This window comes from Chenopodium album, chromosome 5 (assembly GCF_948465745.1).
Source record: "Chenopodium album chromosome 5, dcCheAlbu1.1, whole genome shotgun sequence".
Lineage (NCBI taxonomy): Eukaryota > Viridiplantae > Streptophyta > Magnoliopsida > Caryophyllales > Amaranthaceae > Chenopodium > Chenopodium album.
The window spans coordinates 30507107-30520202 of NC_137838.1; the positions used below are offsets into that span (position 1 = coordinate 30507107).

The 13096-nt window shown below is 34.7% G+C and overlaps 1 protein-coding gene across 1 annotated transcript; it reads right to left on the bottom strand.

Moving 5' to 3' along the window:
• Positions 1–7568: 7568 nt before the first annotated feature.
• Positions 7569–8588, bottom strand: LOC145632787 (uncharacterized). Its single transcript, XM_081685125.1, has 2 exons — positions 8017–8588; positions 7569–7917 (listed from the first exon to the last, which is right to left on the bottom strand). Exons 1-2 carry the CDS (start codon positions 8586–8588, stop codon positions 7569–7571), a joined length of 921 nt encoding a protein of 306 aa, XP_081541251.1.
• Between the last annotated feature and the right edge of the window lie 4508 nt (positions 8589–13096).

A 13096-nucleotide genomic window follows, 5' to 3' on the forward strand; every position in this document is an offset into this window, starting at 1 on the left:
CGTCATTTCCGCATTTTTTCTCATACGGTTTTTTTGCCATGGTGTACTATATCGTGCCACGATGGACTTTGCCGCGTCACTACATCCTTTGTCGTGTCACGGTACACGTACCGTGACGGGGTAATTTTTCGTGTTTCTTCGCGTACACAACTGCACGAACTTTATCATTTTAGGGAAAAATAATGCACCACAACACGGCAATTTGTATTGTGTCACGGCACGTTTTGCCGTGTTGCAGCAACCTCTGCCGTGTCACGGTGCCCCAAATTAGGGTTTTTTACTTTTCTAGGGTTCTGTGTGATCCCCTACTCATTTCCTCTATATATACCTCTTCTTTTCTACAGTTCGGGGCACCAAAAATCACTCTCTCTCTCTCCCCACACCAAAAATCATTCTCTTCTCCCTCTTTAACCTAATTTTCTAGCCACCCAATTCTTCCATAGTACTTCCCATAAGCACTCCAAAGAGTGCATACTTGACCCGAGGTTCCGTCCTTAAACCAAGGGGTGAAAGGTATAATTAACTGAGGTTTTGGACCAATCAACTCTACTTTTTATTTAATATAATTTCTATTTGATTTATTTTTATTAAAGTTACTAACAATTTATTCATGATGTAGAGATTTAAAGGAACGCGCGGAATGTGAGTATTAATTAATTAATTAATTAATTATTTTATTTTAATATTGCTAATATCATGATTAGGACTATTATTTGATTTGACTAACGCTATTGTTGTTGAATTTCTTCCAATATTATTGTTGATTCCATAATTATTATGATCACCATATTGCATGTTAAAGGGAATATGTAATTAAAAATCATGCCTAATAAGATAATTTTGACAACCGGTTTAGGTTCCTTTAATCTTATTATTTAATCAAGTGGTCACTAATAATTAGAATTATCTATGCATTAGTATTCAACCAATTTAGCATAATAATAGTTTGGAGCAAATTGAATCTTTGTTTGCATGTCTTTGAGATCGTAGGAATACTTTTCACAATAAGAATCAAGTAGATGCCAATACGGGCTAATGTGACTCCATGACTCACTTCGTACCATCATCCCCGATCCTCCTTTTGTGGTTCCGAACCATATGGAGTTAGTAATCTCATGGATTATGAATAGGGTGTAACCTTCACGGGTAAATCGTTGTTGCCTTTCGTTGTCCCTTATTCGTGGTTGCCTTTTATGATCCGTGAACGGTTTACGAGTTCCTTAATAACTTGTTGGCGACTCCCTACTTTGCTTTGTCCCTAATCGTTGTCCCTAATCGTAATGTCAATTCCCACTTCCTATGAGTGCCAAGCATATTCACAACATGCTTTACGTAGGCGCACTTCAGATGACGCCTACAATAATCGAGCTTTGAGCTTGTGGTACAATACCCCATATTTTTAATGTATTGAATAAATTATTTATTTATTTATTTATGATATATATTTTGGGTCAAACTATTTTAATTATTAGATTATAAATAAAACAATTATTAATATTTGGGTCAATAAGTATTTAATCCAAATGTAACCCATCTTCATAATACACCCAATCATCCTATTTTTACATTTGGGTTATTCTTTTATTCAAGTCCACAATTTTTATAAAGCCCAAACCTACCCTAAACAACCCTACACTATAAATACTCATTCAATCTCATAAATTTTGCCACTGAGAAGGTCAAATAATGGTTAAGGTAAGCTATTTTTCTTTTTTCTTTCTTTTCTTTTTTTTTTCGTTCTCTCTTTTCTTACGTGAGATTTCCATGAAGGAAATCCCATTGCTGACACCCTCACAAACCGGCCACCTGACCACCAGCGAGCGGCCACCTATTGCCGGCGACCTTAGCTGCTGGCCGCCAACCGAGCCACTCTTCCACCGCTTCACAGCCACGTTGCTCTCCTCCCTCTCTTTCCTCTTGTTTTCTTATTTTGTTGAATCTTATTTTGTTGAATTTTATTTGTTTAATTGTTTAAATATATAATTTCAGATTTTATACTCATGTTAATTTTCAGATTATATAAATTATAAGTTAGAGTTCTCAATTTGATAAAAATATGATTTTTCAGGGTTCTTAGACAATTGAATTGGGGGTTTTGAAATACCCATTAATTTTGATTATTAACCAAGTATAAAGATATGATTTTGATGAGATTTTAAATAGTTTTTAACAAAGTAGTATTGCTAGAATTTTTTTGAAGTAGTAGAATTGTGATTTTAATAAAAGGGTTAAATTACCCATTGATAGAGAGATTAAGGGTTTTACTATAATTTTTAGATTATTATAAGTTGTTTAAAGTAAGTTTAAGTTGCTGAATTGTGTATAAAAGGGTAATTAATATAGTATTGTTGTCCCTTTATGTAGGATACTTGGTCCGGAATTATTGTGGTATATTCGGCTACTTTAAGGGCTTATTTGAGGTATGCACGCGTACTCAAAAATTTATTAAGCGTGTAGAAACATGTTAGGATTTATTTATTTGATTCCAAGTTAGTATCATGCTGGGAATTGGTTAGAATGGTTGAATTGAAATGAGATTGGTGATTGGAATTGGATTGATTGAATTGAGAATGGTTTTAGTGAATTATTTGTGAAGCATGATTGGTTGAAATATACTATTTATTGGAATTGGTGATATTGAAAAATTGTCATTAAACCATATTTTTATTATTGGCACGTTTGAAGCTTTATTTAATTAAACTAAATGTTTAATTTGGTTTGGAATATTGAAAAGGAATTTTATTATGGTTCATATAATTTTTATTGATGCTATAAGCATGAGAAAAGAACTATTTAAGTGTCTTTGTACACGAGGGATAAATTATATTTTGGTGCCTTAGTGCACTTAAGGTGTTTCTAACACCGAGGGATAGGAATTGTGGCGCATTATGCGTTTTAGGTGTCTTTGACACCAAGGTAGATTAAAAAAGGTTCAACGTTTAATATTATGTAGCCACTAATCATTCAAGAATTAAATTGGTATATTTAATTGTTTGATAATTATTATGATTGATTGTATTATGGTTTGAGAGTCATCACTAGGTCTAATAATATGTAAATAACGTAAAATGAAAGAGATTACGCACCAAAACTCTTGGAACGTATATACCTTGAGTATGAACATATTGGGGGAGTTATTGGGACTTATATTTAACCATAACTTATGCTGGGGGTACAAGGCGATGTACTTTCCATTTTATTATGCGCATGAATTCTTCCACTTATGCGTGGTTCTTTTATACTAGCATGGTTAGCTCCTGTGTTAGTACCCCTTTATTGGGGTAGTTTAGGGGGGAAACCAGTGGCGGAGGGAGGGGGGTACAAGGGGGGACAGCTGTCCCCCCACTTCAATAAAAAAAAAATTAGTTAAAACTAATTATGTGCAGCAAAAACCATAAGAAAAAGGGTTTGGTTCAATGGTTTCAGGGCTTACTAGTAGTCTCCATGGTCATGGGTTCAATCCCTTTGACCAACATTTTTTTCTTCTTATTTTTATTTTAAAGTTTTCCTCTTTTCTTGCATGTTTCTTTACTTCACACATTCAATTAGAAGTAATACATAGTACTACTTAATGACATCATGTTCTAACTTTTAAATTACCATAGTAATTTACATAATTTTTTTTTTTTTTTTTTTATATATAAATGCATACATTACAACCCTAAATTATTGGTTATAGTAGGAATTTCGGGTAAAGGTGTTTGGTTTTATTATATATCTCAATATAAATTAAATTGTCACGGGTTTAAAAACTTTGAATCTATGGATCCGCTATTGACCAAATTTGAATAAGAAATTGTTTATTTGTTAGGATTATCGTGAATTAGAAATCACATTTATGAATTATTTGATAATTTTGATTGCATATTACTTTCAAAACAAAAATGAATATTTGAAGGTGAAGTTGTTATTGTAAATATGCTTTTTTTTCAATTTTTGGACTGTATAACTAAGAAATTTGGATTTCCAAGTTGTAAAACATATAAATATTAAGCATAGTCCCTACAATTTCTTGTATGTTTAAAAGGTTTGTCCATTTATAGAATGTACGCCACCTTTAGTCCATCCCCCTAGGTGAAAAATCCTGGCTCCGCCACTGGGGGAAACTCATTCGATGCGTAATCAACCTAAATAAATAAATTAGTTATTTATTTGATGGTCATGTTGTATGTTTGTAAACAGGTGTAACCAAGCAAGTTTTGTGATGATAGGGTAAATGCGTGTTAGTGTGTTTCATTTACGCTTATGTACTCAGCATTGCTGATTATGTGTTTGTATGTTTGTTTGGCCTTATCTTTACTTTGGTCCTACGACGACCCATTTCTAATGGCGAGTAGTGGGGACAAGTATGGAAGAGTTTTTCAAGTGATGAAGCATATTCATGATAGGGCATGAACGAAGAGCGAATCATGCTTAGTTTCCATAAGTTTACGATGTGATTTATTGCTTTAGTTATTTTATATTATGTTTGTGAGACTAACGCTAAGGTTTTTAAGTTTGTTTAGTTTTAATAAGGGCATATAATGGTTCCATGTTGTAGGTTGACTTCATTTGACTTTGGTTGACTTTATAGTTGACTTGTTTTGAATGTTTTTAAAGATAGTCTTCCGATGTGTAGCTTTGATAATTGTCTTAGCCGTTTTCACGGTGGCGTTAATGTCTTAGATTTACCTATGTTGAGTTTTAAAAAGAGCAAAACAGGTATTTTAAAGAAAAAGAATTTCTAAGGTGTTACATGTGACTCTTAAGACCATTTCTTAGCACATTTTCCCATTCCTTGAAGTTTTTAAGGTTGAGCCTTGTTTTCAGTTTGGTTGGCAAATTAGTGTTGTCGTTAAAGCTATTCATCTACAAACAAAAATCAAAACGAGGCAAAGTTCAATAATAATTATGTTTAATTATGCCCTTGTTATATATTATTGAGTTTCTAAGGTATGCCCATGCTATTTCAATATCACAAGATGTACCCTCCAACTTAAGGTGTTTATTAAACCGTACCATATAACGTTAATCCAACGTTAGTAGTTGTGCTAACAGTATATTACCGCACGTTAGGTAGAAATTTCACGCCCAAATTGGGTTAGAGTTATATAAGTAGGTTACTATTTAGCATTTTTTCACATTTTCTCATCTACTTTTTCTTCTTTCTTCTACAAGCAACCATTGATATGTCAAGCTCTCAGTTTTCTCATTATTTTTTCTCACCCGCTTTTTATTAGTTCCTATTTATTTACAATTACTAACGTCGAGTTTACATTAGAGGGTACAGTTAATTAACAACTTAAGTTGAAGGGCACAACTTGTGATTTTAAAAAAGCATGGACACGCCTTAGAAACTCAATAACCTTGAGGGCATAAATTAGAAAAACCCTTTAAAAAAAATATATTCAAAGCCAAATTTAACATATGCACGTGGTATGGTTTAATGTTTATAATATAATAATAAATTTTATAGTCAAATTTGTAAAGAATTGGGCATAAAAATCATCTGTGAATAAAAAAAAAAAAAAAAAAAGGACAAATAGAGCACTAGATACTGCTAGTGCTAGTGGTTAAGAATAAGAGTATAAGACATATGTTTAAAATCTAATACTGCGTATATTTTTTTAAAAGTTTACATTTGACATTTCATTCTCTCTTTATCTTTACATACAAATTTTCAATAAACTATTCACACACTCCACTTCAAATACATTTCGTGATTTACAATTAGATTAATTAATAGTTATATAAGATCTTGTTTTAGCGCCTCAATAGGTACTTTATTAATTATTTAAATATTTATATTTTTTCATATATATATTTAAAGAATTAAAAATTTAAGTTATGCATTATCAAATGTGAAAATAGATTTTTAACAGCTAAACATTCTCGAGAAAGTAATAATTTTTAAAATATATCAAATGTGAAAATAGATTTTTGACAGCTAAAAATTCTCGAGAAAGTAATAATTTGTAAATATAAAAAGAAAAGTAAATTTTTGAGAAACACAAATTCTTTTGTGTGGCTAGACATGTACACTGTGTGGCCAGCCATCATAGGGGTTACTTCGTCAATATTATAGGGGTTACTCGGTTAATTTGTCAGTGTTAGTTTGTCACGGTTATAGGGGTTACTTAATTAGTGTACTGTCATAGGGGTTACTCGGTCAATGTTATAGGGTTTAATGGGCCAGTGTTATAGACAAAAGGGACCTACCATCTAGGCCATTCGGGGCTTTGCCTTTGGTAATTTATTTTGATTTATTAGTTATTGAACTTAAGTAATCTTTTTTTACTTGTAAAAAATTATTGGGATATAGTTATTAGTTTTAAGCGAGAGGTTAAACCTTCAAATCCCGACCCCTAGATCTGTCATTGGTTATCTAGTTTACTTTGTTCTTGTACAAGTAACCACATAGTGTGGCTAATTAATTATTCACAAATCACACTATTGTTTTTAATCAATATTTAAATATTTATTTTAATTTTAATGACCAAATTCATGAATTTACTTGTGTGCTATATTTGACTTGTATTATAATGCAGCGAAAGAAATAAGAATTATAAAAAGTAATTTTTCGAAAATTATACATTGAAACAATTCTAACAAATACTAGATAACTTATTAGATCCTATATATATATACAAAAATAATTTTACAGAGTACTACATACTTTCTTTGTCCTTAAGTTTTGCCTCATTATTGCAAAAATATGAGTCAAACTTTAATATGCTTGACCATAAAATACTCTTATTCTATGAGAAATAATATACTCCCTACATCTCAAAATAAATGGCATGTTAGATCTGTCTCATTGTATATTATATTAATATCTACTTCCTCCGTTTCTTTATATTTGCAACACTTTCCTAAAATAAAAATATTACAATAGTTGTAACACACTATACATGGAAGGTTTTTTATGGTAGAAACTGTTCTATTACCTTTATTTAAAGCACATGGCCTAGTTGTTTATACTCCTATGAGCAACTCCAATGGTTGTAGTTAGGGCCTTACTTGCAATATTAAATAATCCATGGCTACTAGCTTAACCATTGGAGCTAAAAAATGCAATTTGCTTGGAAAAGAACTTGCCAAATTAAAACAAATTAAATTAGAATAAATAAAATGAAATTTATCAATGTAAATTAAGGAGGTGTGGTCCATTTAAATAGTATCTTTTTTTTTTTTTTTTTTTTTTGACAACAACAGAAAGAAAGGGAAACTAAGGTAAAGGAAAATTAAAAAACATAGAAAATTGCAGGAATTGAAAACCTGTGTAAGTTAACCCGACATTGGTTAGCTATTTGGTGGGGGAGATTGGCTTCCGTTCTATCCACCTTTAGGATGTTACAATGTTGAAAGGTGTTTCAGAGACCATAGATGATGGATCTCCGAGGGCCTCTTGTCCCTTAAGGCCGAGACTAGTAAAGCAGAATCTGTTAAAATTTTAATGGATCGATAACCATTATCACTAGCCCACCTTAAATCATAAAGGCATGCCCAAAACTCGGTTTGCAGAGCTGAAGACGCAATTCTAGAGAAACCACCAGCTCCCTTTCACCAAATTGATGCAGCTCTATCGTCTATCCAACCCCATAGTGCTTACTTGTCTTGTGCCATGACCCATCAACTCTAATAGTACTTAGAGCTAGGGAATCGTTGTATAGTAGAACACGGTCCAGTTGCCCTAATGAAGCTTGTAAAAATTCCGGAGGAGGGAGGGAGGACAAATCTGTAGAAGAAAGCAAGCCATGTTGTCTATTGTTAGACTTTGTAAAATCGTGAAGCAAGAGATGAGCCGCCTTAAGATTCCCAAAGTAACACCTTAAGTAGCCATTTTCATTCTGGAAGATACGCTTGTTCCTTGTAATCCATATAGCCCACAAAGTCGCCACAAAGGCCTGAATGCGTTGACTACGAATTCCATCCTGACTATAAAAATGCAAAATATGACTTCGGATCCATTTCTAGAGGGAAATTGAGCCGGTAGGTTTTTTGTAGTTCGGTATGTGGCTGTTATCCCAAGCATACCGAGCTATAGAACATTCAAGGAAGAGGTGAAACCCATCCTCTTCCTTTATACCACAGTAATCACATAGGGTGTCGCTGACGATTCCTCTTTCCCGAAGATTAGCTCTAACAGGAATACCATTGACAGAAAGTTTCCTTAAGAAGATAAGCCATTTCGAGGGAATTTCCTGATGCCATAAGATTCTGAAAAAATCAAGAACTTCTTTTCTATGGAGGGGCTCTCCGCTACTTCCAAGGTTAGCAAGAAAGGCATAACCTGTTTTAACAGTATAAGTACCAGCTTTGTGCCAAGGCCAATGCAAGAAGTCTTCCTCCTCCTCCTCCTCCTCCTCCTCCTCGGTTAGGAGATTGATAGCCAAAATCACTTGTGCACTGTTCCACTCAAATATTTCTCGGATAAGACCAACATTCCAGGACTGATTAGGAGAGATAAGATCTTCAACTTTCCATAAAGCACTCTGTCTGAGATTTTGGTTTGAATTCACAACTAGGACTTTATTATTGACCCAGGGGGAGCTAGTAGCTAAAACAAAATCACCAGACCCAATTTTCCAAGCAAAACCTTTACTCATCTTAATTGATAGAGAATGCATAGTCTTTCTAACCCATGAGAGAGAAGTTAGAGGGGGCTTCCGCAAGTCACTGTTTGGGCAAAGGATGCAATCGGATTTCGCATTATAGATCCTTGCAGCAAGGAGTTGAGGATTCGTACGCATTTTGAGATATGTTTAAATAGCAAAGCATCATTGTAGATGCTAGCAGATCGGATACCCAAACCTCCCATGCCTTTAGGGAGTTGAACTCGTTGCCTGTTTATCCAGTGAATACCTTTTCCTCCACTTTTAGCCCACCAAAACCTAGTGAAAAGGGAGTCAAGTTTATTTGAGATGGACATCGAAAGCTTGCAAGTTTTCATAACATGAGCCACCATATCCAAGAGGACAGAGTTAATAAGAATAAGTTTGGCGCTTTCCGTAAGCTTGCAATGCGCCCTGAAAATGATTTTCTTTTTTACACGTTCCACTAGATCCACAAAAAAGGGGGCTTTCCTCCCTGAGATGTCAATAGGAACCCCCAAATGTGTCCCCATGTTATCAAAAATGGGAACTCTTAGTATTGATTTGAAAGAATTAGCTAGCTCTGGAGAAACAAAGGGGTGTTGACTAGACGCCTTCCCAAATCTAGCAAGGATATTTGCTATCGTACCACATGACTCCTGGGAACATTTAAAGAAGAACATAGCATCGTCCGCAAAAAAGGGATGGGAAATAGAAAGGGCTTGTCTAGAGATTTTAACTCCGCGGAGGCAATTAATGTCCTCAGCAAGCTCTAGAATACGAGATAAAACATCCATACAAAATAGAAACAAGTACGGAGAAAGAGGGTCACCTTGCCGGAGGCCACAAGTAGGAGTGAAGGAAGTCGAGGTTCTTCCATTGATGAGGGCTTTGAAGAAAATTGTAGAGATGTATTGAGAGATCCCTTGTATCCAGACTGCCGAAAAACCATAAGCATGAAGAACTTTGAGCAAGAAAAGCCAGTTAACTCTTTAATAAGCCTTTGACATATCGACTTTCATAGCCGCAAAGTGAGACGCACGACTTCTAGAGTTGATAAAGTCCATTTTTTCCTGACATGATGGTATTATCTTTCATGTGTCTACCCGGAGTGAAAGCATGTTGAAAGTCCGAAATCAAAACAGGAAGGACCAGCTTTAACCGTGACACTAGGCATTTTGCAATACATTTATAAATGGTATTGCAGAGACTAATCGGTTGAAATTGAGAGGCCAATTCCGGAGTCTCAACTTTAGGGATCATAAACAAGAGAGTTGAATTCAACTCTTGAAGGAGAAAACCCTTAGAAAAGAAATGTTGGATGCTTTTAGTCACAGTATAACCAACCGTCTCCCAATTTGTATGAAAGAATTCAGCAATACAACCATCCGGCCCTGGCGACTTAGAGCCCTTTAGATCAAGCATAGAAGCCTTACTTAATTTCGTCAGCCTCAAAGGGGAGACATAAGGCCTCACTTTGTGAGGAAGAAAGAGACGGCAAATGTAATTGACGTAGGACCAGATCGATATGATTAGCTTGAGAAGAGTCAAGATCAGGTTCAAAAACGTTCTTTAGGGAGTCCACAATGAGATTGGAGACCTAGGTATGTCCCTCTACCCATGAGTCATCCTCCTTACGAAGAGTGATAATCTCATTCCTCGACTTTTGCAATTTAACCTTACTAAAAAGTCGTTTAGACGGGAGGTCCCCTTCTTAAATCCAATCACATTTCACCCTTTGCCGCCAATATTGGAATTCCAGTTTGCAAACTGGAATAAAAGAGTTAACACGATCAAGATAGGTATGAGCATCGTTGATAGAAGAGACACTCTTCCCAATAACATTTAGTTCCTTCGAAATTTCTCTCCAATTAATACCCCATAATTTTTTATGATTAAGACACCATTTTTGAAGCATGCTACGAATTTTTCGCAATTTCTGAACCAAGAAAAAAAGATAAGAACCATGAAAATCAATTACCTTCCATTCCGTTTCTATCAAATTTTTAACCTCTGGGAAACCCAAGCACCAAAGTTCAAGTTGATACGACCGAGTAGAGAGAATGATTGTTGGATCCGAATCATAGAAAATAGCCGCATGGTCAGAGACTAGAATAGGTTTGTGGACAATACGACCATTAGGGAATTCTTCAAACCAATCTGGGGTAACATAACCTCGATCCAATCTTTCCGAAATCAAGTTCGAATCAAGTCTATTGTTGGTCCAAGTATACCTAGGCCCCGAGAAAGGAACATCGAAAACTTCATTATAAAACCTCCAATTAATAAAATCATCAACTCCTCTTATATTAGTGTTTCCACCCAATTTATCCCCCAAAAATTCTAATTGGTTAAAATCACCTAACAAAAGACATTTCGGGTAATTTTGGATACTATAAGAAAGATCATGCCAAATTAAAATCCTATCTTCAAGAGACGGATCGGAGCACCGTAAACAAAAGCTACATATTTAATTTCATCATTAGGTTCAACAATTTTACATAGGATGACATTTGTAGAGGAGAAAATACAAGTCACCGTTGGACTAGACAAAACAAAAACCATAGACCCCCCTAGAACCTATAGATACGATCCCAAAAGAGGCACTAGGAGTAAACATATCAAGTAAAGGTTTAGCCACATCAACACCAACTTTAGTTTCCGATAAAAATAAAAACATAGGTTTTTTAGTAGTAACAAGCCACACAAGATAAGGACGAGTAGAGGCGTGTGGATCATTTAAACCCCTACAATTCCAAGAGATGCACTTCCTTTACTCATGGGGTGTTGAAACGATGCAGATACCTCATCTTGTATTTCCAAATCAGCCCAAACTATCTGATGCGCAGCTTCCCAGTCCATACCCACAGCAGCACTCGCTTTGTTGGCAGTGTAAGGTGCAATCCTCAACTTTTTAATTGAGCTAGTTCTTGTCGAGTCAATATAAATTGAAGGAGAAGGAGATTTGCGCTTTTTGGCCCGATCTAAAATATCAGTATCAACATTCAAGCCTCATTGTCTTCAGTGGCGGATCCAGGAATTCTAACTAGGGGTAGCATAAAATAATAAAGGAAAAAAAAAAACAAAATTAAAAAAAGTATACTAGTATTATCCTTTAATAATTAGTCATTAAATCTTAAAACAATTATTTTGGTAGATAAATTTTCATTTCACAAATATGGAATAAGTCATATTCTAGCTATCAATATGATCAAATTAAAAAAGAATACCATAAACATTTTTTTTAAAAAAAAAACCTACCATATATGATAATTTATATTAGTATATTATAAATAAAAATAAAATATAACTTAAATGAAGGTCTTTTTAAAAAATATAAATTATATGTACAAAAATAAGTAAAAGAAATTTTTCCAAAAAAATAATAAGTAAAAGTATTTTGTTTTAATTTAAAAAAAAAAAAAACAGAACTTAAGAGACCTGGTTTATATAAAACAGGTCTCTTTTATTTGAACATGAAAAACAATCAGAACTTAAGAGACCTGTTTTTATATAACAGGTCTCTTTTATATTAACATAAACTGATTGTCTTGCCATATCCTCATCTGAAATACCCTTTGAGAAAAAGGTTTTGTTTCCAGTAGCATCCTTTTTCCAAATTGCAAAGCCTCCTTTGTCTGACCGCCTATTCAAGTGATAAGCCTATTTTTGTCACCCCACTGAATATCATTGAAGCTGCCACGAAGATCAAGACTGCCTTCCGATCTAGTTTCTTTCTTAGTAACCAATTCTTTCTTAGAAAATTCCTCTAATCCAAATCTAATAATGATGACTTGTTTCAAATTTTGCACAGGTGAATTAAAAAGATAATCAACTCTTATTGATTAAATCGGAGAAGCTGGAGAATTCAGAGGGTCAAATTCGGTGAGCGCAAATTAGACAAACCACCCCTGAAAATTGAGGGCGAATAAGGTAAGAAGGGCGGAACAGACGCCCTCTGTTCTGGGTGAACACGCAAACCTGACAACCTGAGAGATCTAGCAAGTTTCCTCCCAGCCTGAATAAAGCAATTAGCCGTATTAGTAATTTCATTATTAGAAGGAGAAGAGAGAATTACAGTGGGTTGCGGCATTAAATTGAGAAGCTACATCGAAGGTTGCGGGAGACTAGCCAGCGGCGGACCCATAACAGAAAGCCCCTGCAAAGAACCACCACATGTCGCACCTCGTCTTCAGTAAAAAAAAAAAAAAAAAAAAAAAAAAAAAAAAAAAAAAAAAAAAAAGGTAGGTTTTGAAGAAGATTCCCTAACTTCAAAAATCGAAGCTTTAGGAGTTGATTTATTTGGATTCGCTAGAATTCCAGAAGGGAGAAGCTGATGGGGTGAGCTTAAAGGAGAGTTGTCAACAACATCCCTGACAATCTCATTAGATTGGCCCACCAGAGGAGAGGCATCACCTGTATAGCAAGTACAGCAGAAGAATTACAAAGCATAGGAGTAGAACTTGCAGGTTTAGAGTTTACCACTCGCGCAAGCTACTCAGAGAAAATAGGAGCAGCATGTT